General features: G+C 46.5%; 2 protein-coding genes across 4 annotated transcripts in view; both read left to right on the top strand.

The window, feature by feature from the left end:
* Positions 1 to 23,437, top strand: part of DARS2 (aspartyl-tRNA synthetase 2, mitochondrial) — a 1,012,941-nt gene that overhangs the window by 699,364 nt on the left and 290,140 nt on the right. The window lies entirely within an intron of this gene.
* The window catches only part of COLGALT2 (collagen beta(1-O)galactosyltransferase 2), a 67,796-nt gene that overhangs the window by 21,227 nt on the left and 23,132 nt on the right, over positions 1 to 23,437 (top strand). For 2 of the 3 annotated variants that reach the window (XM_083507110.1, XM_083507111.1), the window contains exons 2-4: positions 18,926 to 19,036; positions 19,584 to 19,701; positions 21,717 to 21,851. In XM_083507110.1, coding sequence (XP_083363236.1) covers positions 18,926 to 19,036; positions 19,584 to 19,701; positions 21,717 to 21,851 — 364 coding nt within the window. Of the gene's footprint in view, positions 1 to 5,915; positions 6,046 to 18,925; positions 19,037 to 19,583; positions 19,702 to 21,716; positions 21,852 to 23,437 lie in introns of those variants that run through there. The other variant, XM_083507112.1, reaches the window with a different exon arrangement.

Genomic DNA, 23,437 nt, shown 5'->3' on the forward strand with positions numbered 1-23,437 from the left:
CCAATGCCTCACTTTCTCGAAACAATTTCCAGCATCAAAGAAGGTACTCATCACTATCTCTTCCTCCTGATTAGGACACTATAGGCTGTTCTCATGCCATCAAAGAACTTAAGAGACAAGGAGAGGGGGAAGGAACAGAGGCAGGAAGAGGGCAACCAAGTCAGATCACTAACTCTGGATAGATTGCCCATGCAAAGGTGGGGTATCAAAATTGAAAGACGAAGATGATGATCCTGCCGGAACAAAAGGGAATTTGGCTACAATGGAAATGCTGGGCAGATGAATATTCTGCACTGCACCCCTCCCCAAATTTTGCCTATGCTGAGTGTGCTAATTTCAAGGGGAGTATCAAAACTGGAGAATACACAGTACTGCCCAGAATTCAACCCACAAAAACATAGCAGGCACACACAGAGCTCTATAAATTGGATGACTTTGCTTTTAATTAAATACAAAGGGAGAATTCACCTTTGTACTAACATAAATCTCACTTCCCTCCCCTATGCCCTGTTCTGGAGGTAGGAGACCCTCCAAAGCTAATGGGGGGGGGCTGCAGGAGGCGGGGGGGGGGCTGTCGCAGTAGCAGGAGTGCTTGTGCTGCCTCCTGCTAGTGCAACTACTTAGTTGGATCCATCCCCAAGCAAGGATTACTAGCAGTTACTGGTATGGAAATATACTTGAAAGCCTGCGACCAATGCTTAGTGAAATCCTGAGGCAGAAAAGGGATTGCTTAATTATTTAGTGGAAGACTGTGGGCTTTTCAGTGCCTCATAGAATCATAAGACTGTAAAGTTGGAAGGGACCCTGAGGGTCATCTAGTCCAACCCCTGCAATGCAGGAAACTCAGCTCAAGCATCCCTGACAGATGACCATCCCACCTCTGCTTAAAACCTTCCAGGGAAGGAGGGTCCACCACCTTCCAAGGAAGTCCACTGTTGAACTGCTTTTACCATTAGGAAGTTCTTCCTGGTGTTTAGTTGGACTCTCCTTTCTTGTAACTTGAATCCTTTGGTTCAGTTCTTGCCCTCTGGAGCAGGAGTTATTTTATAGTTCCTGCCTCATGCACTTCTTGCTTTCCCTTATGAATAAATTATGTAGAAGCAAGAGAGGGCTTGCAGATTTAGCATAATTTAGACTAGGCCGTTGAGTTCAGCCTTTTCTGAATGCAATATTCTGGTCACCTTAGCAAAGCATTTGCAGTATGTATGCATGTACATGTAAGCAGCGTTCGAAACTCCCATTGTTCTAGGCACATTTTGAGATACAGAATTTCATCAGCGCAAGCAGTTTCTGATCTCTGGGCACAATACTGCGCCTAAGATTTCAGATTAAAACTGCAGAGTGGAAGGAAAGAATGACCTTTTTCTGTCTCCCCACTTTCAGCTACTCTCTGAAGACTGGAGAAGAGACCCTCTTAAGAATATTAGGGGGGTGGGCAGGGGAAGGACTAGGCCATATGAAAAATGAACATAATATTTTAGCTGCAGTTCATTCATTTTCAGCTTTGTACTATTGTTATGAGAAAGTGAACCTAGACATTCCGTTGTTGTGCCCATAACCTCGGTTTAAGGTGCCCTTTAGTTCCTAGCTTTCATGTATCGATTTCTAACACTGATACTAAGGCAAGAGAACTTGTAGCCTAGCATGTGACTTTCTGATGGTCAGAAGTAATCACGCACTCTTTGTCCTTCCAAATCATAGTGCTCCATGTCCTCCGTGTGCCCAGCTATAAACCTCCTCTTCTGTCTGCTTGGCCTTTTGTGAACAGAGTTGCAGCTTGACTTGCAGGATATGGCAGACATTCCTCCCCAGAGCAAAAGTGCTGTAACAACTTGACTCTTGTATTAACTTGAAACACATCCGATTAGTTGGACCTTCTGCCCCTCTTTTCCCTGCTCCTTTTTTATCTCACTGAAGCACATGATTTAAAAAGTTTTTAAAAACATGGCAAAATAGGCTAACTATTGCCGAACATAAAAAGGGCAAGTACAACCATAATCCATTTGTAAACCAAAACAGGTTGTAACCCAAGGCGCACTTTTGCCAATGGGGCCTCCAAAAAAATTGTTTGTAATCCAAAAAAAGTTTGCAAACCGGGACACGCACTTCCGGGTTTGACATCCAAAATGTATGCAAACCAGACTTTTTGCAAACCAAGGTACCGCTGTAAGATTTTTTTCAATACAAGATTGTGCATGTATCAAGGCTTCTGTCCTGACACACACTTTGGGAATTTCTGGTACAGTGGTACCTCGGGTTACGTACACTTCAGGTTACATACGCTTCAGGTTACAGACTCCGCTAACCCAGAAATAGTACCTCGGGTTAAGAACTTTGCTTCAGGATGAGAACAGAAATTGTGCTCCGGCGGCACGGCGGCAGTGGGAGGCCTCCTTAGCTAAAGTGGTGCTTCAGGTTAAGAACAGTTCCAGGTTAAGAACGGACCTCCGGAATGAATTAAGTACTTAACCCGAGGTACCACTGTATATGTGCTAACCTTTCATCTTCCCCCGATGCAATTTTTAGGAGATCATTACAGTTCAGTAACTTGAATCCATCACATGCTCACATTTTGGCTGCCCTCACATAATTGTACTGAATTTCTGCAGTAGGCTGGAAAGAAGGCTTTTTTTAAAAAAGGCAAATTGCTAGCATTGGGAATAAAGCAAGTGCCTTAATCTCTTCCATTCCTTTCTTGTATGGTTCTTTAGTTTCCCATGAAGAAGAAGAAATGTCCAGTTTGGATCTCCTTTTTGTTGCAGCTCTTAACTTAAAAGTGAGGTGTATATCAGAGAGTGATTTCAAGATGGTTGTGGCTGCATTTCACATTCACTGCTGCATGGTTGTGACATGGGCGTAGCCAACGGGGGACGGGGCATCTCCCCCCCCCCCCCATCAAGTAAAACAATAGAAATACTATCTGACCAATCACGGTGGTTCAGCTCCCACTAACAAAAGTCCTGTCCCCCCTAACAAAAATCCTGGCTACGCCCATGCGCTGTGATATTTGGCAAGTAGTTGCTAAAGCACAGTAGGTAACAGTGGGATACAACATTGCATTTAGGGCAGAAATCACACCCACCCACACAGACAGAAAGTAAGCCGCCTTGAACTCAGTGTGACTTCCATTTGGGAAGATGTGTATAAGATTGCACTGCCGATCTGTTACACCTGGGAATCTTCTTTCATTCATACTATCCTACTACTTTAATCGTTGTCATTTTAGATAGTGCTATGTGTGACAGCAGATTTCCATCAGAAGAGACAAAGGGATCCATTCAGCATGTAATTAATCTTTTTTTAAAGAAAGGGAACAGCGAGGAACATTTGACAAACTCAGGTTTCTTGAAAACAGATTGCAACTTAATTTACTCCTGTGAAGTGCCACCTGCTTAAGATATGAACCAGGAAAAGTTGAGCTTGGTTCAATTGCAGCAAACAATGCTGTTCTTTTGTATGACACTTGAGAGCAGTTTCTGTTCTCTTTTTTAATCTGGGGAGCTGCATAGAAACCTGTGCAACTAGATCTCTGGACTCCACAGCAAGAAATCTCCCCAAGGACCAGGTGTTCTCTCTTAAGAGCTGCCCAGCAGCCATTTCTTACTTGGGTTTTCTTGATCTGATGCCACTAACTCTCAAGTCCGCATGCTAGGTTTAGTTTTGCCTCTTGATTATCTTGGGAGCATTCAAGCAACTCCGTTATCCCAGTAAGAAGTGCAAAGTTCCCTGCCCTCTCTCTCTTTAAGAAAAGAGCCACCAGCCTGACCTGGCTATGGATACCCAGTGAGGTTGGAGGCTGATCTGGGCTCTTCTTCACTTTAGTCACTCTTTCTCCATCAACAATTCCTACCGTATTGGCCCGGATATAAGCCGCACTTGAATATAAACGGCACTTTTAAATTGGAGGGGGGGAATACCTGCATATAAGCCGCTCCCTCACTGTTCCTGGCTGCATACTGGGGGGGGGGGGGCTGCGCTGTGTTGCCAGCTCTCTCCCTTCCCGGCCTTGGGGGAGAGCATGGGGAACTATGCACGGGGTGGGTGGCGCTTTGCCACGCTCCTGGCACTGTTTGCCCTGCGCTCCTGGCTGCATACCTTAAGGTCGCGAATATAAGCCGCTCTTTAATTTTTCACGGTTGGAATTTGGGGGAAAAGTGAGGCTTATATTCAGGCCAATATGGTATTTTATGTGTAGAGCTATATATAGATAGTCTGTGTGCCTTCTCCATGTGGCCTGCTGGGAATATGCATTGTACAGAGACTGGGTGTGCGTGTCTCCTGGAAGCTGGCTGGAGGGAGCTCTCAGCCATTTTCCTACTCTACCCACATTAACTTCAGAAGATTACTAGTGGCACTTGGCCTCACTTGCATTCCAGCATTGTTATCCTCATATTGCAGTTTGCTAATCTGAGGCAGTGTACAATAACCCTGCAATATAGCTCACTGTTAATAGTGCTATGAGTTTGTGGGTGCTAGACTCCTCTTCTCCCTGGATCAGTAGTGTTAAAAAAATCTAATCAAGCCAGGCTAGCTTCCTGAACCCCTGGAGTCAGCAAGTGTTAAGATATAAGCCAGGCTAGCTTCCTGATGAGGCAATCGCCTGGGTGACGGGCCATTAAGAGAACAAAGGAAGGGAGCTCTGTGTGAGATAGCAAATGGGTCAAAACACAGATAGTGAGAAGGACGAAACTCAGAGTCTGAAGGAGAGCTGTGGTGCGACCTAGAAGCAAAGCAGAGAGAGAGAGAGAGAGAGAGAGAGAGCGCACCAGGCTGGATCTCTGCTTGAATCCAAGGCTGTGGCTACAGGAGAAACAAGACCCTTTTGAAGTCTGAATGCTGTGAACCCCTCCATCACAGGCTTGGGTTGCATATATGTTTAAATAAACTATATATCATAAAAACACCGCAGTCTCCACTGCGTCACATTTCCAAAAGGAAACACAAAACCTGGGTAAGTGTCTTGAATCCCTGGAATCTCGCACTGCTCAGATGTTGGGTGACCTGCAACAACATTATAGGTTAAAGGTGGGGCTGATGCTAATTTGGATCCCCGTTACAAATTCTCCACTGATCTATATGAGCAGCTCTCACCTCCACCCCAGGAAGGGTGGAAAAGCTCTACTGAAACAGTAAACTGGTGCTGGGTATTTGTCTAGTTATAATAAATATGTGAGTGTGAAGGCTGAGAATTCTGCTTGAGATTATGAGGGAGGAATTGAATGTAGTTCTAAGCAGTTTGCTCCACCCTGCACGGCGGCACGCCTCCCTCTGGAGGCTGTTCTGAGGGGTCTCCTGACCCTCCCCAAAGCCAGCTCAGGGGGCATGAGGGCATGTGGGGAGGGGAGAGGACTCCTCGTGCTGTGCTGGTGGCATTCCTTGTGTGGGCTTCATTCCTTGTGTGGAATCGCACTCTGGACTCCCCTTGTACAATTCTCGGAGAGAGGAAGTCTGAAGAGTACAACCCTACAACTCTTCGTTACCCTTTCCCACATTCCCAAATCAGCAGATCACTTCTAGATAAATTAGGTGTTGTCTGAATTCTCCTGCGCACCAAGTAGAAAGCATTTTCATTCTCTCTTCTGAAGCCACAATATTCCTGACAGGTTTTGCTTTCTGCAAATGCAACCTGTTTCTACAAGAATGTCAGGATCCTGAGGTAAAAAAGCTCCTTAAAGCCACAATGTAGTCACAGCATTCTCTGTTCCTCAGCAGTCATAGTATTCAAGTTCTTTCTCCTCTTCCATCTCCTAACTGTGGCCTCAGCCAGTGCAAACGCATACAGATCTCTCTCTCTCTCTCTCTGTGTGTCATTCCATTCACCAAACAGGAGTATCTTTCATAAGAGGAAAATGCAGAGTCATGTTTAGGAATGCAGATGGGCAAAAGAGAACTCACTGTGCTTTGTCCACTCCCTAGGTAATTTTCCAATAAGCTCCACCACAGGAATATAGCTGACATCAGAACGGAGGAGACTAACTGAATTTGTGAACAGTCCCCCCAAATCCATGATGCAGGGACACTGAGGCCTCACCACCTGCACTCTTGGTATACATATCTCCAACACTTTTAAATTGCATGTCTAGGTAACCCTTACTTCTGCATGATTTGCACGGTTCACAGATTTGTAAAATTCTGTAACTTTTACTGTTTTGAATTATCTTTACCCCCTTGCTAGTCATGATGTGGTATAAGGAGCTAAGCGGGGAACTGGGAGCCCCGGTGCTCAACTGTTGCTCCTCTGTGTACACAGGCTAATGATATATAGTTCTACACATAAAATAGGAACAGTTAATGGAGGAAGAGACTTAGCATACATTTTCCTAGTAGCAGCTGGACTGGTAATAGTTGCTTATTATATTATCTCTGTTGCACTGATGCAAATGACTTGACTGTCGCTAGGAACCTTTGACCTATTAGCACATGTTAATTTTCAAGCTGTTCTGCAAACTATGGTTGAAAGATGGGATATCCTATTTTGAATACTTTTTGTCATGGGTATTTTATTGAAATATCAACATAGTATTTTAGAAAATCTTCACTGACATTTCACATACCTGAATACTGATTTGATGGACCGGAAAATGCCCAGTGGGGATTCTTCCTCCTCCCAGAATACTCTTTACAAGCTACACTTTGAAAAGGACCCAGCACACCTGGCTCTGAAGGCATATAGTAGCATGCTATTTTTCTAGACTGTAATTGTGGAACAGATTTCCTTCTCTTATTTTTATCAGCATTCCCTCTCCCTTTCTCCACCACCACTAGCCATCAGTGAAGGGAGAGCAGAGCAAGTTTGCCATCTTGACAATCACACATTTAATCAAAGCAAAAAACCAGGTAGTCTCATACTCTGCTGCATGTGCTTTTGGTTTACGGAGGAAGCAGCCGGCTTTGTCCTGCCTCGTTCACAACTCTTCCAAGAGAGCAGCACCACGCCTCCCTCAGCCCAGGCCAGGAGATCCTAAGCCAGGAGGATGGGAGGCACACAAATGGCAGCCTTACCTTGTCCTGGGCTTCCCATATCCTGGTCCAGCTGCCAGCCGTTTTCAAAGGTACCTGGGAGAGAAGGTGGAATTGGAGCAGATCTGTTGCAGGGGGCTCTATCACAACAAGAGCCTGTTCACCACGATTGCCCTGTTCCTGCATGGGGGAGGTCTGATAATTTAATATGTTGTTACGATTATATTCCACTTCTTCCTCAAGGAACTCAAGGTGGTGTACATACCAATTTTAACTTTCGTTGCTATCAATCTCCAAGTAATTCTGGGAATGGCAATATCCAGTGTTCTTTGTAGCGCCCAGAATTTTTTGAGTAAAAGCCTGTGTTTTAAAGGTCTAGTATGTACACAGCCAGAGACCCATATGTTTAGTCTTGCTCATTATTCACACCACCCTGAAGTGGGTCTCACACTATGGGGCACAATAGTTAGGGTGAACATTGTGAGACTTCTCTCTTGGATTAGTAGCCCCACCCTAACCCAAAACTACTGTTCCCTTGGGGAGAGGGAACAACTATTTAAATAAATTTATGTTGTGTAGATATGTACACTTGCTCCTTTCTTTCCCTTTCTCTCTATCTAGAACAAGGGGTGTGGGGATTTTTACCTGAGTCCATCCCTCAACCCTTCCAACCTACATGAGTGATGATTAATGACTATTAAGTTGGGGTGTGGAGTGGGGAAAACACATTGGTGTTTGTGTTAGGGCGAGTGTTTCTCTGCTTCTGCTCCGGGGACCACACTGTGGCAGAAGGCACACGGTGTTCCCTTTAGTAGGAAGTTTTGGTAATTTTCCTTCAAGGATGAAAACTGGCAAAACAGACTGCTCTTCCCTCCCCTGACACCAGGGTCAAAGTAAATAAACAGCAATGAAGTAGAAGCTCAAAACAGGAATATAAAAGGGGAGAAAGTTGATGGAACTTTTTAGTTAACTTTCTGGCTGGGTTGCTAAGAATTATCTAGATCTAAACTCTGTTGAATACACAACCGTTAGTTCTTTGGTCGAAGACGCAGGTAGCCATGTTTGCTGCACCAGAATGTTCTGGTTCTGATAGCGTAAACGTTTTGGCTAGATGTCTAAATCTCGGTTGTCAGTTGCAGCATGTAAGGCTTCATATAAACTGTACATTTAAAACACGCTCTTCCCTCTCAAAGAATTTTGGGCGCCATCATTTACCCCTCACAGAATTCCCAGCCACTCTTAACAGACCACAGTGCCCAGAATTCTTTGGAGGTGGAAAGCGGCTTCAGATGTGCTTTAAGGGTTTGATGTGGGTATCTCTCGGACATAGCCTCTCTGATCCTTGTAACTTGGGGGGGGGGGTTTGTTAAGGAGAAGGGTAGCAGTTCAACGAGTAAATGTGGAATAGCGCAACTGTGTGTATGGGCAGCAAAACCCATTTGGTGTTGCAAGAGTTTTAAAAATGTTTGTGTGGCTATATACATCGTATGCTTAGGGAAGCTTTTAATATTTGATGAATTGTTGTATTTTAATATTTTGCTGGAAGCCACCTAGAGTGGCTGGTAAAACCCAGCCAGATGGGCGGAGTATACTTATTATTATTATTATTATTATTATTATTCACATAGTGCATTTCAACAAAGAGTTTTCAAAAGAGTTTTGAGATTGCCACATGAGGCAATTTAACCCATGGACATTGAATCCATTGTTCACATGTATCTTTACAGTAACGTGCAGTGCTTTTTCCTGGTGGTACTCAGTGGTACGGAGTACGGGCACTTCTTTCTCTTTTCAACTCCAGCGATAAGCTAAATGGAGGGTGAGGAGAGCAAGAAAGCCATCGTGGCTAAAAGAGGGGCTGTGAAGAGCAGGAGGCTGAAGTGGTGAGGAGAAGGAGGCCCTCTCAGTCCGAAGGTTGCATCGTCCCTCCTGGGCTCTCCCCATGGATGTGCGGCTATGCCGCTGCCTCACGGTGCTGTGAGCGGCCGGCTGAGCATGAGCACCACTTCCCTTTTGTCTCTGCTCACTCTTTCCATGTCTGTGGGGAGAGAGAGAAAGGGGGCAGGAAGCAGCAGCCCCATTCCGTGGCTGGGGAAGCCTTCGAGGTGAGCGCAGGTGTGGCTGGAGGGAGGAGGAGGGGCGGGTGGGATTCTGGGTGGGTGTGAAAAGCAGACAAGGCAAGGTGGGGGAGAGGTTGAAGAAGGGGAGGGGAACGCAAAGTGGGGGCAGGACAAGAGAGAGAGAGAGAGAAAGGGAGGAAGAGGATCTTGGTGAGTTCTGGCACTTTTTTCTAGAAAAAAGCACTGGAAATGAGGATCCAAAACATGAATTGAAACAAAAAAAATGCTGTTTTTTCCTCAGTTTTAAAAGCCCCTTTGGGGCTGAAATCTTGTGCCTAACTACTTGTCCTCTTGTGTGGCATGCTTCCAGTTGTTTAGTCGTCTAGTCATGTCCGACTTTGTGACCCCATGGACCAGAGCACGCCAGGCGCTCCTGTCTTCCGCATTTGAAACCCCACTAGAAGAACCCATATTAGTGGGGTGTGGATAGTGGAAAAATGAAGAGCTTTACACCCATCTTCCAGTTATGAGCCAATGCTGAGTCACTGGTTCAGCATGTGTTCATCTCTCCCTGATAACACATGCGATTCGAAACTCTAAACATGCTGCTGTCAGATGGGTAAGGTTAGAGAAAGCCCACACAGTGCAACATTCTTTGCACCACCACCCCCCCAGGGCGCTTGTCGGCCAAGCCTGGCTATCTGCCGGCCACCTGGGGTGGAAATACACAACAGGAACATTCTTGTCACCCTGGCCATGTCACCCATCCTGGCATTTTCACATAACATCAGAAATGACCTCTGCTCCTTCTGACTCTCCATGAAGAGACTATTTGTGTATGCCTTGCGTTCATTTTGGGTAACCCATTCAATGAAAATGGCTCTTGTAAGCCGTTTCCTTTCATTATGTCTCATCCAGTCAAATAAGGAAGCCTTCTCCGCTCTGTTGGGTGTTTAACTGGGAGAAGCAAGTTCTATTGTCTCAAAGCTCCTTCATTGTTATGTTTGGTTTCCCATACAGTAAAGTGAGGCAACACAGAAAACCCTTTGTTTTATAAATTCAATACATAAAGAATAGAGCTAGCTTGGCCAATGTAACAAACTTGAATGGGGTGATATATATTTTTGAAATTGATTGCTACTGGCTAAATAGTTTTGTCATTCTCCCGAGTACAAGAGTTTGAGGCATACTTTCCTAGAGGCAAGTACCACTGGATTAATGAGACTCACTTGCAAATAAGGATAGGTGAATCTGCCAGTTTTGATTTCTTTGTTTCTTATATTTCCCAGTCTTACACTCAGTTCTCCGCATTACTTTGTGAATTACTTTACCCTGCATGTGCATTTTTTAAAATGTAGCTTGACTAGAAAACTGCATTGCAAAATTCAAAGGTGTGTGACTTGAAGGCTAACCGAATTTTGGTTTGCGTATTGTTCTGGAAAGTGTGAATTGGGTAATCTCACCTTTAAATGTGAATTGTATCAAATTTCTCCCCTAAGTAAATATATACAGGATTGTGCCATGAATAACTTATTTTGATAAGCATGTAGTGAACTGAGGGTTGTATCCAGCATTAGTCATACTTAGAGCATGACCGAAAGTACTCCACTGAAATTAATGGACAATATTAAATTTTGTCCATTAATCTGTGTGGATTTACCATGAGTGGAATTCAGGTGGGTACAGTGACCAGAGTGTACCAGATTTCAGCCATCTGTCTGCTGTGAAAGTAGCTTAATAATTTTGAAGGATCTCTCTCCTCCTTTTCATCACTGAGTGAGTTTTGGCTCAAGCGGCTATCTGTATATACAATGGCCTCATCCTGGTGCCATTAAAAGTGCATGCATTCACTGCCATGCAGGAGGAAATGTCCAAATGTGTTTGTGCCAAGCTATCCAAAGTCAGTGACAAAATTTTTATGGGTTGTAAATAATTTGGTGTAGAGTTCTCTGTGTTTAGTTTAATTTGAAATTTCTAGACCACTCCAGGTATCATAAACTGTCTGATGGGCTAACAAGATTTAAAGCATCAAACAACAATCAACACACAAGAGCAGCGTAAAATGGTAGCAGGGCAAAACAAAAAAGATAAAAGTAGCTGTGAGGGTTTGATTAGCTGCTTGTGCGTGAAAACGTGCTCCCTCAGAGTTTGTGCGACCCCACAAACCTCCGTGTGTGACGGAGCTCCTCAGACATGTCTGCTCTAGTCACTAGTAGAGTCCGACAGTGGCTGTCTGCGGAAGCGTTTCCAGCAAAGAAGTTCCTTAACGGAAACGCGTCTCCTGGACTCACGGCGTGACAGTTTCCTGCGAGGTGTGGGTCTGCCTATGGGAGACTCCGATACCTCCCCACTGTTCTCGCTGGAAGCCTCCCTGAGCCCTCCCTCCTGCTCGCATTCCCTCAGAGACCCACTCCTCCCCCTGCTGGTCCCTGCTTCAGCAGTTGAGTCTCTTTCATCCTGCCTGAGTCCCTCCACCACCTGATGCTCTGATGGCAGTTCCCTGACATCCACCTCCCCTCCAGGGCCCCCCTCACCCCCTCCCAATTCCTCCCCCCTGGGAGGTGAAGGGCTAAAACCCCGAAACGAATCTTCCTCATCTTCTGACGTCTCGAACAATTCTCTCCATCGATCGTCGACCTGGCCAGCTGAATCCTCTTCCTCTTCAGAATCTGGGAACCCCTCCAACTCCTCTTCCTCGTCGGTGGTGGCAAAGTATTCCCTTCGGAACCTCGCTACCGGCTGAGGTTTACGTGGGAACCTCTGATGAAAAGTCTCTATTAAAACCTCGTCATTGACATCCTCTGCCCTAACCCAGGTGTTTTCCGACTCCGGTTCCCCTTCCCACATTACCAAATACTCTACTTGATCTCCCTTCCACCTGGAATCGAGGATCTCCGCTACATGGTAGCTGTGTTCCTTCTCCTCCATTGCTGGTCCCCTAGTGACCCTCCCCTCACTGTCTCCTCTATACGGTGACAGCAACGACCTGTGAAAAACTGGGTGCAGCTTCATGTGGTTCGGTAACCGGAGCCTGAAAGCCACTGGATTGACCTGCTGTATGACTTCAAACGGACCCAGCCTTTTGGGTCTTAATTTCTTACAACCTCCTTTGAATGGCAACCCTTGGGTTGACAGCCACACCTGGTCCCCCACCCTGATGCTTTCACCTTCCCTTCTGTTTTTGTCTGCCTGCCTCTTATATTCCTCCTTAGCCCTGTTTAAATTGAGTTGGAGCTGGCGATGGATCGCTTCCATTTCTTCCACGAACTGTTCTGCAGCTGGAACGCTCCAGTTCTCCCCCTCCCCCCCTGGGAAGGCTCTGGGATGGCACCCGTGATTAGCCAAAAAGGGGCTCATCCCCGTGGACACGTTCTCTGCATTGTTGTAGGCAAATTCTGCCAACGCCAACTTCTCCACCCAATCATTCTCTCTGTCATTAACATAACACCTCAAATATTGTTGGAGAACCCCATTTGCTCTTTCCGCCTGCCCGTTGGTTTCAGGATGACGGGCCGTCGAGAAATTAACCTCTACATGCAGTAAGCTCATGAGCTTCCTCCAGAACCTGGAAGTAAATTGTTTCCCTCGGTCTGAAACCACCCTCAAGGGGGCGCCATGCAACCTAAACACATTCTCTACAAACAATTTGGCGGTTTCTTCTGCTGTAACCGCATGTGAGCAGGCTATGAAGTGGGCCATTTTAGTTAACAGGTCTACTACAACCATGATGGCTGTTTTCCCTCTAGACCTTGGCAGATCAGTCATGAAATCTATTGCCACTGCTTCCCACGGTCTCTCAGGTGTGGGCAGTGGTTCTAATAAACCAGCCGGCGCCCGCCTCTCCCCCTTGGCTCTTTGGCATTGTTCACACCCTCTCACATACTCCCGCACATCTTCCCTGACCTTGGGCCACCAAAATTCCCTGGTAACCAGCCACATGGTTTTGTGTTGCCCAAAGTGCCCTGCTGTGGGGCTATCGTGCAGCTGCTTGAGTACCTTCTCCCTCAATTCCCCTTCAGGTATATATAACGCTCCCTTATAATACAATGCCCCATTTCTCTCCTCAAAACCACCGGATTTGTCTTCCTCCCCTCTGAGATCCCTGAGTTTCCCCTGGGCGTATGCATCCTGCACCGTACCCTCTATCAATTCCCTTTGCCCCACCAAAGTCGCCCCACACACCCAGCGGTCCTCTGGAATGATATGGGTTTCTTCGGGTGCTCCCTCCCCCTCCAAATATTCAGGTTTGCGTGAGAGAGCGTCCGCCCTAACATTCTCTGGGCCTGGCACATAACAAATCTCAAAGTTAAATTTGGAGAACTCTTGGGCCCATCTCAACTGCCTTTGGTTGAGCACTCGCGCCGTTCTCCAGTACTCTAGATTTTTATGGTCCGTGCACACTTGCACTTTATGTTGTGCACCAACTAGCAGATGCCTCCATCTCCGGAACGCCTCATGAATAGCAAGCAGTTCTCGGTCGTACACCGTGTAGTTCCTCTCGGATTTGTTCAGCTTCCGCGAGAAGAAGGCACACGGACGCCACTCTGACTCCTCCTTCCCCGGCTGCAGAAGAAGCACCGCCCCTATGGCTCTGTCAGATGCGTCTGTTTCAACCCTTAGCTTCTTTCGTAAATCCACATGCAGAAGTTGTTCTTCAGAGGCGAAGGCCCTTTTCAGTTCCTCAAACGCGCGCTCCGCCTCCGCCGTCCATACAAACTTCTTTTTACTGCTGAGACAGTCAGTGATGGGCGCCGTCAGATGGGCGAAGTTGCGGATGAACTTACGATAAAAGTTTCCAAACCCTAGGAACCTCTGCACATCCTTCTTGGTTTTGGGTGTTTTCCATTCCAGCACTGCCTGTACCTTGCCGGGATCCATGGCCAATCCCTTGTCTGACAGGCGGTACCCCAGGAATTCCACCTCCTTGGTATGGAACCGACACTTCTCCAGTTTGACCCACAGCCTGTTGGCTTGCAGTCTGCTCAACACTTCTCTGACGTCTCTCACATGTTGCTCCTCATTCTCAGAATACACCAACACATCATCTAGAAAGGCAACGCAATTCTTGTAGAGCAAAGGGCCCAGCACGTGGTTCATAAAAGATTGAAAACACGCGGAGCCTGCTTGTAATCCAAATGGCATAACGAGGTATTCAAACGCCCCCAAAGGGGTAAACATGGTGGTTTTCCATTCATCCCCTTTCCTTATGCGTATCAGGTTGTACGCCCCCCTTAGATCCAGCTTTGTGAAAATCTTTCCCTTCCTCACCCTGGTCAAAATATCATCAATTCTGGGCATAGGGAACGCCACCGGTTCAGTCACTGCATTCAGCCGCCTAAAATCACATACAAGTCTCGGCTTGTCCGCATTTTTTTTGTCCACAAAGAACACTGGGCTCCCCCCTGCTGCTTTGGACTCTCTGATGAAGCCTCTCTTCAGGTTCTTGTCAATGAACCCTCGCAACTCCTGCATTTCCCTGTCTGACATGGCATACAACTTGCCCACGGGAAGCTGTGCTCCTGGGAGTAAATTGATCTGACAATCAAAGGGTCTATGAGGTGGTAGTTGGTCAGCTTCCTTCTCGCTGAACACGTCGCTGAGATCTGCATACTGTGGTGGTACCTTCACCTTCCCCATTACTTCAGTCCCTGCTAGGGTGGCTTGGGCCCCTGCTGAACCCTTCTCCCCTTTGCAGTGTTCTAGGCAATGTGCTGAACCAAAGGACACCACTCTTTGATGCCAGCCAACCAGCGGATCATGTAGAGCTAGCCAGCTCATTCCCAAAATAATGGGAGCGCCTCCCAGGGTGGCCACATTAAACGCTATCAGTTCTGTGTGCCTTGCCACCCTCATTATCATTGGGACAGTCTGCAAGCGGACTCCTCCTCCCAACAACTCCCTGCCATCAATCGTGGTCACCTGCAGGGGGTTGCTTAAAGGGATGGTCTGTATCTGGTGTTCAGCAGCAAACTCCTTGCTCATAAAATTGCAGGAGCTGCCTGAGTCCAATAGCGCCTTTATTTTTAGGGGGTGCCCATTCTGCAGCTCTAGGGACACTTCAATCACTAGAGCAGGTCGAGGAGCTTCTGGCACGGGCACTTTCACTGCTCTTTGGCCTGGCTGCAGTGCCCCAATTGTGGCAACCAGGCGTTGGCTTTTACCTGCTCCGCTCCCCCTTCTTCTCCCCCCTCAACAGCTCCCACCATCCCTTGCCATTCCTTCCTCTGGGGGCAGACTCTGGCAAAGTGGCCTGGCTGTTGGCAGAGATAGCATTTCCGGGGGCCCTTTCCCTCCTTCTTAGCTCCCTCGCTGGTTTTTGAAAATGCGCGCGCGCGCGCTGTTCCGATTTCCATCGGCTCTGCCGGCGGGAAAGCTGGCTCAGGAATGTCTGGAATGCGGAACTCCTTCCAACGTTCCCCTCTCCCTTCCCGCCTCTCCAAGGCTCTTGCCTCCTGCCGCGCTCCTATGGTCAGCGCAGATTTGGTCAGCTGATCCATAGACTCCGCCCTGGGGCTCCGTGCCAGCTCGTCTTTCACCCCCGAAGAAAGACCTTCTTCAAATAGCATTTGAACGGGTGCCGCCGATAAATCCCAACTCAGTCTGTGAATCAGCATGGTAAACTCAGTCCAATATTCACGGACAGATCGACTTCCCTGCTTACAAGCCATTAGCTGTCTGCGCACCACCCCTTCCTCAATATCGCTGGAAAACATGATATCCATTGCACGAAAGAACTTCATTGTGTCCTTTAGTATGTCATTGTGCGTTGCCATTAGGGGTCGAACCCAGTCCCGCGCCCCTTTCTCAAGATGCCCAATTACAAAAGCAACTCGCGATTCCTCATCAGGGAACTCATCGAACTGCACATTAAGGGCATATTGCATCTCTGTCCTAAAAGCATGGTAGTCCTTGGGGTCCCCCCCAAATTTTTGCACCAATCCTGGTACCTTTCTGGGGAATTGCGTGGCTCTCCCCTTCTTGTCTGCATCCTGAGCCCTTCTCTCCTCCAACCTCGCCGTCTGCAGGGCCAGTTGAACCTCCAACGCTCGGTATCTATCTTCCAAGCTTGGACCAGCTCCAGCCCCTGCTCCTCCGGTTCCGGTTGGTTCGCTCATGATGCCTTCTCTTGCACAGGCAGCGTACAAAGACTGTCGGACTGCTGTGAGGGTTTGATTAGCTGCTTGTGCGTGAAAACGTGCTCCCTCAGAGTTTGTGCGACCCCACAAACCTCCGTGTGTGACGGAGCTCCTCAGACATGTCTGCTCTAGTCACTAGTAGAGTCCGACAGTGGCTGTCTGCGGAAGCGTTTCCAGCAAAGAAGTTCCTTAACGGAAACGCGTCTCCTGGACTCACGGCGTGACAGTTTCCTGCGAGGTGTGGGTCTGCCTATGGGAGACTCCGATACCTCCCCACTGTTCTCGCTGGAAGCCTCCCTGAGCCCTCCCTCCTGCTCGCATTCCCTCAGAGACCCACTCCTCCCCCTGCTGGTCCCTGCTTCAGCAGTTGAGTCTCTTTCATCCTGCCTGAGTCCCTCCACCACCTGATGCTCTGATGGCAGTTCCCTGACAGTAGCATTAAAAACTCCATCTAAATGCTTGACTATTTTTTTTTTTTTAAGAGAGGTTTTCACCTGGCACCCAAATGATGACAGCCTCCATGCCAGATAAAACACTCTAGGGAGTGTTTTAGAGTTTGGGGATTCAGTCAATTATGTAGGGCCTATTGGACAATGAATTTAAGTTAGTCGTGTTTATTAACTCCTTTACTCTGAGTAGGGCTGGAATGGAATATTCCCCAAGGTGCTGTAACTGAAAAGGTGGCTTCAGAGTATATGGACAATGGAAAAGGTCAGGGACTCTTCCTGAGGGGACCATCTTGCTTCGTAGAAGTACGGAAGTATTTGTTTGTTTAGTTGCGCAGATGCATAGTTTCCAGATATATGCACATGGAGCAAAGTGACTGCAGGCAAACACTTTTCTCTCTGTCATTTCAGACAGTGAAATTACAGTGAGTCGTGGTCTATTCACAACCCTCTCTCCCCTTGCAGTGCATACAGACATTGCCCAGCAGCAACGACAGGCCTGGATGTGTGTCAGCCTGTCTTCTAATGAAGAAGCTGCAAAAAATGCTGCCTTGTGAGGTTTAGAAAATCACTCACATTCCATATTCTTTCTGAATCTCACAGATGGACATTATCAATGCAGCCCACACAGTCTTTGTAGCACAAAGTAATATATATAGAAGGACCTGTTAAAATAATTGCATTTGGAAGTATCTTTGCAGCCTGTTTAGCTAAAGCAGTGAAATATACTCAGAGTTGCAAAGTGATTTCATGCTCTTTATTCAGCTCATAGTGGTGAGGAGGAATGAATGAAAGTCCCCTCAAAGTATCTGCTTTATATACATTATTTACACAATGGGCTGCACATGATTGGCTAATTCTGGAATTCTACTGTAAGCCAATCAGGTTGTGGATTCACTTATATCTGGAGCAGGATTGGGTGGTTCCTGCCAACCAATCATACTGCTGCATTGTTCTAGGACCAATCAGACTGCTGCAGTTTGGATCCTATTCAACTCAGTACATAACAAGCAGGCATAGGCAAACTCGGTCCTCCAGATGTTTTGGGACTACAACTCCCATCATCCCCAGCTAACAGGACCAGTGGTCAGGGATGATGGGAGTTGTAGTCCCAAAACGTCTGGAGGGCCGAGTTTGCCTATGCCTGAGCTAAAGCTTAGCCTCCTTTGTTCTGATTTTTGTCGTATTTTGATTAAGCTTGAATGTGTGCCCATGGCTACATAGTAGTATAGTGGCAAATTCAGAAGTGTGGGGTCCCTTAAGGAAAGTCAGAACCATTTAAGATTATACAATAATAACAATGAGGAATGCATTGCAGTAATCAATGCAGATCTTCTTTTGCTGCTTTTCAGCTAGATCTATTTCCCATGATGTAGATGGGCAAATTATCCACTGCCTTATGGGACATCTTTGGGAGAAGAAAAGGCTGAGGAGGAAATCCTACATTAAGTGGAGTCCCTAAGATGATGGTGCCTTGTACACCTCCTTCCGGCAACCCCTGCAGCCAAGCTGGTGCCAAGTGGCCACTTACCTGCTTTCCTTTGGACCAAATTAGTCTTGTCATCTGAGCAGCCCAGGACCTCCATACACATTGCCCAGGCTTGTGCCCCGGGAAAGTCACTTTGGTGAAGCTAACACAGCAAAAACTATGTGAGAAACAGCAGTTATGAGTTACTGGCACTGTGATTCTCATGCCGTTTGACTTCACCCCTAGGGACGCACTCCATTGTCTCTTGAGACAGACAGATGCCAACAACATGGTCAAATTTTTTCTTGAAGTTCCATTGTGCATAACAGAACATGCACACCATTCTCTTGAAAGTGAGCTTTGGAACATACAGAACAACTCATCATCTGTGTTTTTCACATGCCCCTTCTCCAGAATGACCATAGGAGTCAATCCTCAGTGGTTGTCATCTCTTTTCATTCTGATTGGCTCCTAAGAGTAAAAAGACTTCTAATTGGCTAAAACACTCCTCTTTTCGAGCTGAGAGGCTGGGGGCTTGGGACCTTGCTGCAGAAGTAGTGATAGGTCTTTAAGCCCCCTGCAATCCCAGACCACTCCATCTCTGTTGCTGAAGTTGACCTGACGAACAATATCACTCAATGCCTATTCAGTATTGTTTTAAGATGTCAGTGGTGGGAATTTGTGTGAATGTTTCAGACCCAAAATGGAGTCTGTGCTCTGTTTGAACGTGCATCTATGAAGCATTGGCAGGGAGGCTGTTGTTACCTGTGAACACATGTCTCTTCAAGATTTTGTTTGACGGAAAGGTGGTGAATGTTTAGTAATCCCTCTGCACATTCACTGTTCCTCCTTTAGGGTAGCTACTGACCACAATGTTGACAACACAACAGAAATCCTGAGGGAGTGGCTGAAGAACGTACAGAAACTGTATCACTATGTGGAGTGGAGGCCCATGGGGGACCCTCAGTAAGTATTCGAATGCTGGGTTTTTCCAGTAAAATCACGTGTAACAAAGTTAAGCATATTCAGGGAAACAGCATGAAATGTTCTAATCCTTTCTAAAGCTATTTAAAAGGCTTCTTCACATACTTGTGATAGCAAATCCAGAAGCAATTTAATTTGGCTAAATGCTATCTTTTTCAAAGCTGAGGTGGGAAAAGAGCTGTTGGGTGTGCCCCCCCCCCCCACGTCCAAGTTCTATTTAATTCACAGCACTCATGTTGGGCAGGAAGCGCAGTGATGGTGTATGTTCCCCTGTGTCCTGGGTACACACTCCAGGAATAAATTTGGAGAGTGTTTTCTTTGCTCTGAAACGTCCTTTCTTTACCCTTACATTTTTGGAGCACTTGAGGTGACTTAGTGAATTTGCTTCTCTCCCCCCCCCCCCTTTCAGTTTTTAATTAAAACACCAAAGTCAGGAGAGAAATAATACCCAGCGATCCTGCAGGAGCTGCGCAGCATTTAACATGACAAGAGGGCTGCATGTTTTCCCTTTTTGTTCTTTGTTTTGTAGGTCTTACCCGGAGGAAATTGGGCCCAAACACTGGCCAAACTCCAGGTTTACCCATGTGATGAAACTGAGGCAGACTGCTCTGAGAACTGCCAAGGAAAAGTGGTCTGATTACATCATGGTAAAATAAGAATTAAAGTTCTGGCTGGTTAGGCTTCCTTCCTTCCCTTGATTTGCATGCTGGGCATTTCAGAGACGCATTCTGTTTCTGAGCTTTGTAAAGAAGGAAACTGGAAAACTAAAATTGGTTGTCTTACTGTGCTACATAATTTCCTCCCCAGATGTGCTGGGATATGCAAGGTAACTACTTACCTTCACTGACCACTGAAGTCCTGACTCCTGTACTGGTCACCTCTAAACACAGCTTTGTAGGACTGGGAAAGGATAAATAACTTTGGCCCAGATTCCTGCACCTATTTCCACAAGTATTTGTGTGATCAGGAACATCTGCTTGGTGATGGACTACAACTCCCATTATCTCTAACCACTGGCCATGCTCACTGGGGCTCATGGAAGTTAAAGTCCCAACAACATCTGGAGGACCCAAAGTCCCACATGTGATGTAGTTGATGAGTGGATTCTCAGAACTTGTTTTGCCACCCACCACCAGAGCACTGTGTTACCGTATTTTTCGTCCCATAGGACGCTCCGTCCCATAGGACGCACCTAGTTTTTTTGGGGGGAAATAAAGGAAAAAAAATTCCCTTTATTCCCCCCCCCAAAAGCAGGTCGGGGAAACAGAACCAGGTCGAGGAACAGCGGGATGGCGGCGCTGCGCCTCCCTGCTGTCCCCCGAGCTTGTGGGGCTGGCTGATGTCTGCCCGGCGCGAGGGGCGCTCTGCATCAGGGCGCCCCCCCCTGCGGGGCCGGCAGGCTGTTATCCGCAGCGTGAGGAGCCCTGCGGGGAACTCCTGCAAGGCTCCCCACGCTGCGGATGTCTGCCTGGAGCGGGGGGCACTCTGCTTCAGGGCGCCCCTCGCGCCGGGCAGCAGGCTGCTATCCGCAGCCTAGACATCCCTGCCGGACCTCCCGTAGGGCTTCAGCAAAAGCCTGCATTCGCCCCATAGGACGCACCCAGATTTCCCCTTCATTTTTGGAGGGGAAAAAGTGCGTCCTATAGGGCGAAAAATACGGTACTTTGTTCATACATATGCAACAGAATTACCAGTAATTCTTGTCTAACCATATTTGCCTCATGTTAATGAATGCTCTTGGGTGTTTCGCATATTTGAACGCTGCCACTGTAGCCGAAAAACCACCATTCTGATTTATACACCTCCCACTTTTCCAGGGGTTAAGCTTTGCCATGCAGTCAAGCTGGTGCCAAACGTATTGCTCTGCTTTCCTTTGGCCCCCATCAGTGAGGCCAAGAGAGGGGTCTTGTCATCCGGGCAGCCCTAGACCCCCATACACGCTGCCCGGGCTTGCACACCATGGAAGGTCACCGGTGCTGCTAACACAGCAGTTTGACTTCACCCCAGAGGTGCACTTGGGTGTCTGTTGAGATAAATGGATGCCAACCAAATAGCAATTCCGCCTGCAAGCCCCCTTGCCTCTCCTTCCAAAGGTGAGGTGGTTTGTTCTAGTTAAGTCATTTCCCTCTAATGCAAGATATGGAAACCTATGGCCCTCCAGATGATATTGGACTCCCACACCCATCAGCCTCAGTGAGCATAGGCAGAAGTCAGGGATGATGGGAGTTGTAGTCAAACAACTTCCTGAGGGTTACAAATTTCTTATCCCTGCTCTAATGTCTCCATTGTGGACTACTTTGCTGGGCCCACTATGAAGTGCTTGTGGGTTTCTGTTCTTGTTGATTGTGTCTCACACGTCCAGAGACTTCATTTCAATTCAGCAATGCAAGTGCCTTACTAAATATCTCCACTTTTTGGTATGTGCAAAGTAGTAGTTACAAAGTTGACCAGTATTTGCCGTTGGCTTCAGTACAAGGTAAATGTTAGCTTAATGCTGATGGATATGTGATGGAAGTCTGCTTATTTTGTTCATTTTGCAACATTGCAAGAACTCAAGATAGGTAATGCTCTTAACCAAGTCTTGTTTGTGGACATTAGAGACACTCTTCAGATCCAGTCACACAAAACCTCACATGCTTTTTTTTTTAATCCCTTTTCCTAGTTCATAGATGCTGATAATTTTCTGACAAACCCAGAAGTTCTGAATCTCATGATAGCAGAAAATAAGACCATTGTGGCGCCAATGCTTGAATCTCGTGCTCTCTACTCTAACTTCTGGTGTGGAATGACCCCTCAGGCAAGAGATGTTTCTTTACTGTTACTTATACACCATCCAAATAGACAGATCCCTGTCCCAGGGCTTGAAAGCAAGTATATAAGAATGGCAAGGATACATGGGATTACTTAATAAATGTGTAAGATATGTATCATGTGTATTATTGTACTGTGTGCATTCTTTGTTCTCTGCAGCTGGTATCAAGTTGAGGGTGCTGTTAAGAGACAAATATCCCATGCAATGGTTGTTGAAACCCCTTTCCAGCCTCCATGTCTTTGATGGACACTACTTAGATGTTCCTATCTCCCTTGGGACCTAGAAGTTTGTATTTTCATAAATGGCAAATTTGGATTTTTTTGGGTTTCTGGCAGAAGCCTTCCATGCACCAGGTGGCTGGTTAGCATAGTAATTTATGATAGAGTTATTGTCATTAAAGTGTATCTTTGCAGTCCCTTTATGGCAAAAGATTTTGCCATATCCAATATATTCGGTGGAGAAATGAAGCCTTTGAAAGAAAGATTCTCGAAAAGGAATTGCATCTTGCAGGCTTCTTAAGATGAAACGAAACACTGTTTTTCCTCTGCCACTCCTCGTTTGTCTTTTTTTTGTAATGCAATTAGAGTCCAATGATTTCACTCATGCCTTTCCCCCTCTGGGATTAATTGCTCACAGTCTGAGATCTGTGTGCAGCTGGAGCAGCCTGGTAGCTGCAGTTCTCTGGAGCTGATTACTGTTCAGCGTTAGGTTTGTCAGCTAGCCTTGGTTTGCAGACCATTTGGGGTCCATATTTCTGACAAGTGGAAACAACTCCCAGCAAATCCACAAGGAATTGTTGATAATAGTGAAAACCAAGGCAACAAAATAGCATGCACACCTCTGCATGAGAAGCTACTCTCTCAATGTGATTGTTTTAGCAACTTGGTGTTTGGAATGACCTTCAGATCTGTCTCTGTCTGTGTCACACTGTTCTCATAACTTGGCAGTGGGCTCTGGAGAGCAGTTTTTTCAGGGTGGACTCTTAGGTAGTTGTTTCCATTGCTGAAAGTTCTGGTAGCGTGATTTGTGCAAAAAAACCCACCAAACCCCAATCTGTCTGAGCATGCTAAGAATTGCCCAGTTTGGGAGAATGTTTACTAGGCATGAGACTATGCCGTGATTTCAGGTGCCCTTGTCCCAGCCAAAAGCCCAAGGAGAGTTCTAGGGAGCTGTAAAAAGTTATTTAAATAATAATAATAATAATGAATTTTATTTATATCCCGCCCTCCCCAGCCGAAGCCGGGCTCAGGGCGGCTAACAACAATTAAATAATCAAACAGTCAAATAGTCACACAATCTAAAAATTTCATTATAAAAATTAATTAAATCAAATTGATGGCAACCAATTAAGCAAAATTCTGTTCCATCTGTGGTATTCCTTCCTGAGTGATAAAAAGCTTTCAGATTCCCTTCACCTTGTGTCTAGATGTTGAACACACTGCCATAACAAAAATAATCCAGTCAGTTTTCCATAGGCCAATGACATAGAAGAAGCTTAGATTGTAAAAATTCATATTTTAAATATGCTCCTTAATTATGGTAAATGTGTTTTTGTTCGGCCTACTAGTGGA

The sequence above is a fragment of the Podarcis liolepis genome (assembly GCF_965112155.1).
Source record: "Podarcis liolepis genome assembly, chromosome: 6".
Lineage (NCBI taxonomy): Eukaryota > Metazoa > Chordata > Lepidosauria > Squamata > Lacertidae > Podarcis > Podarcis liolepis.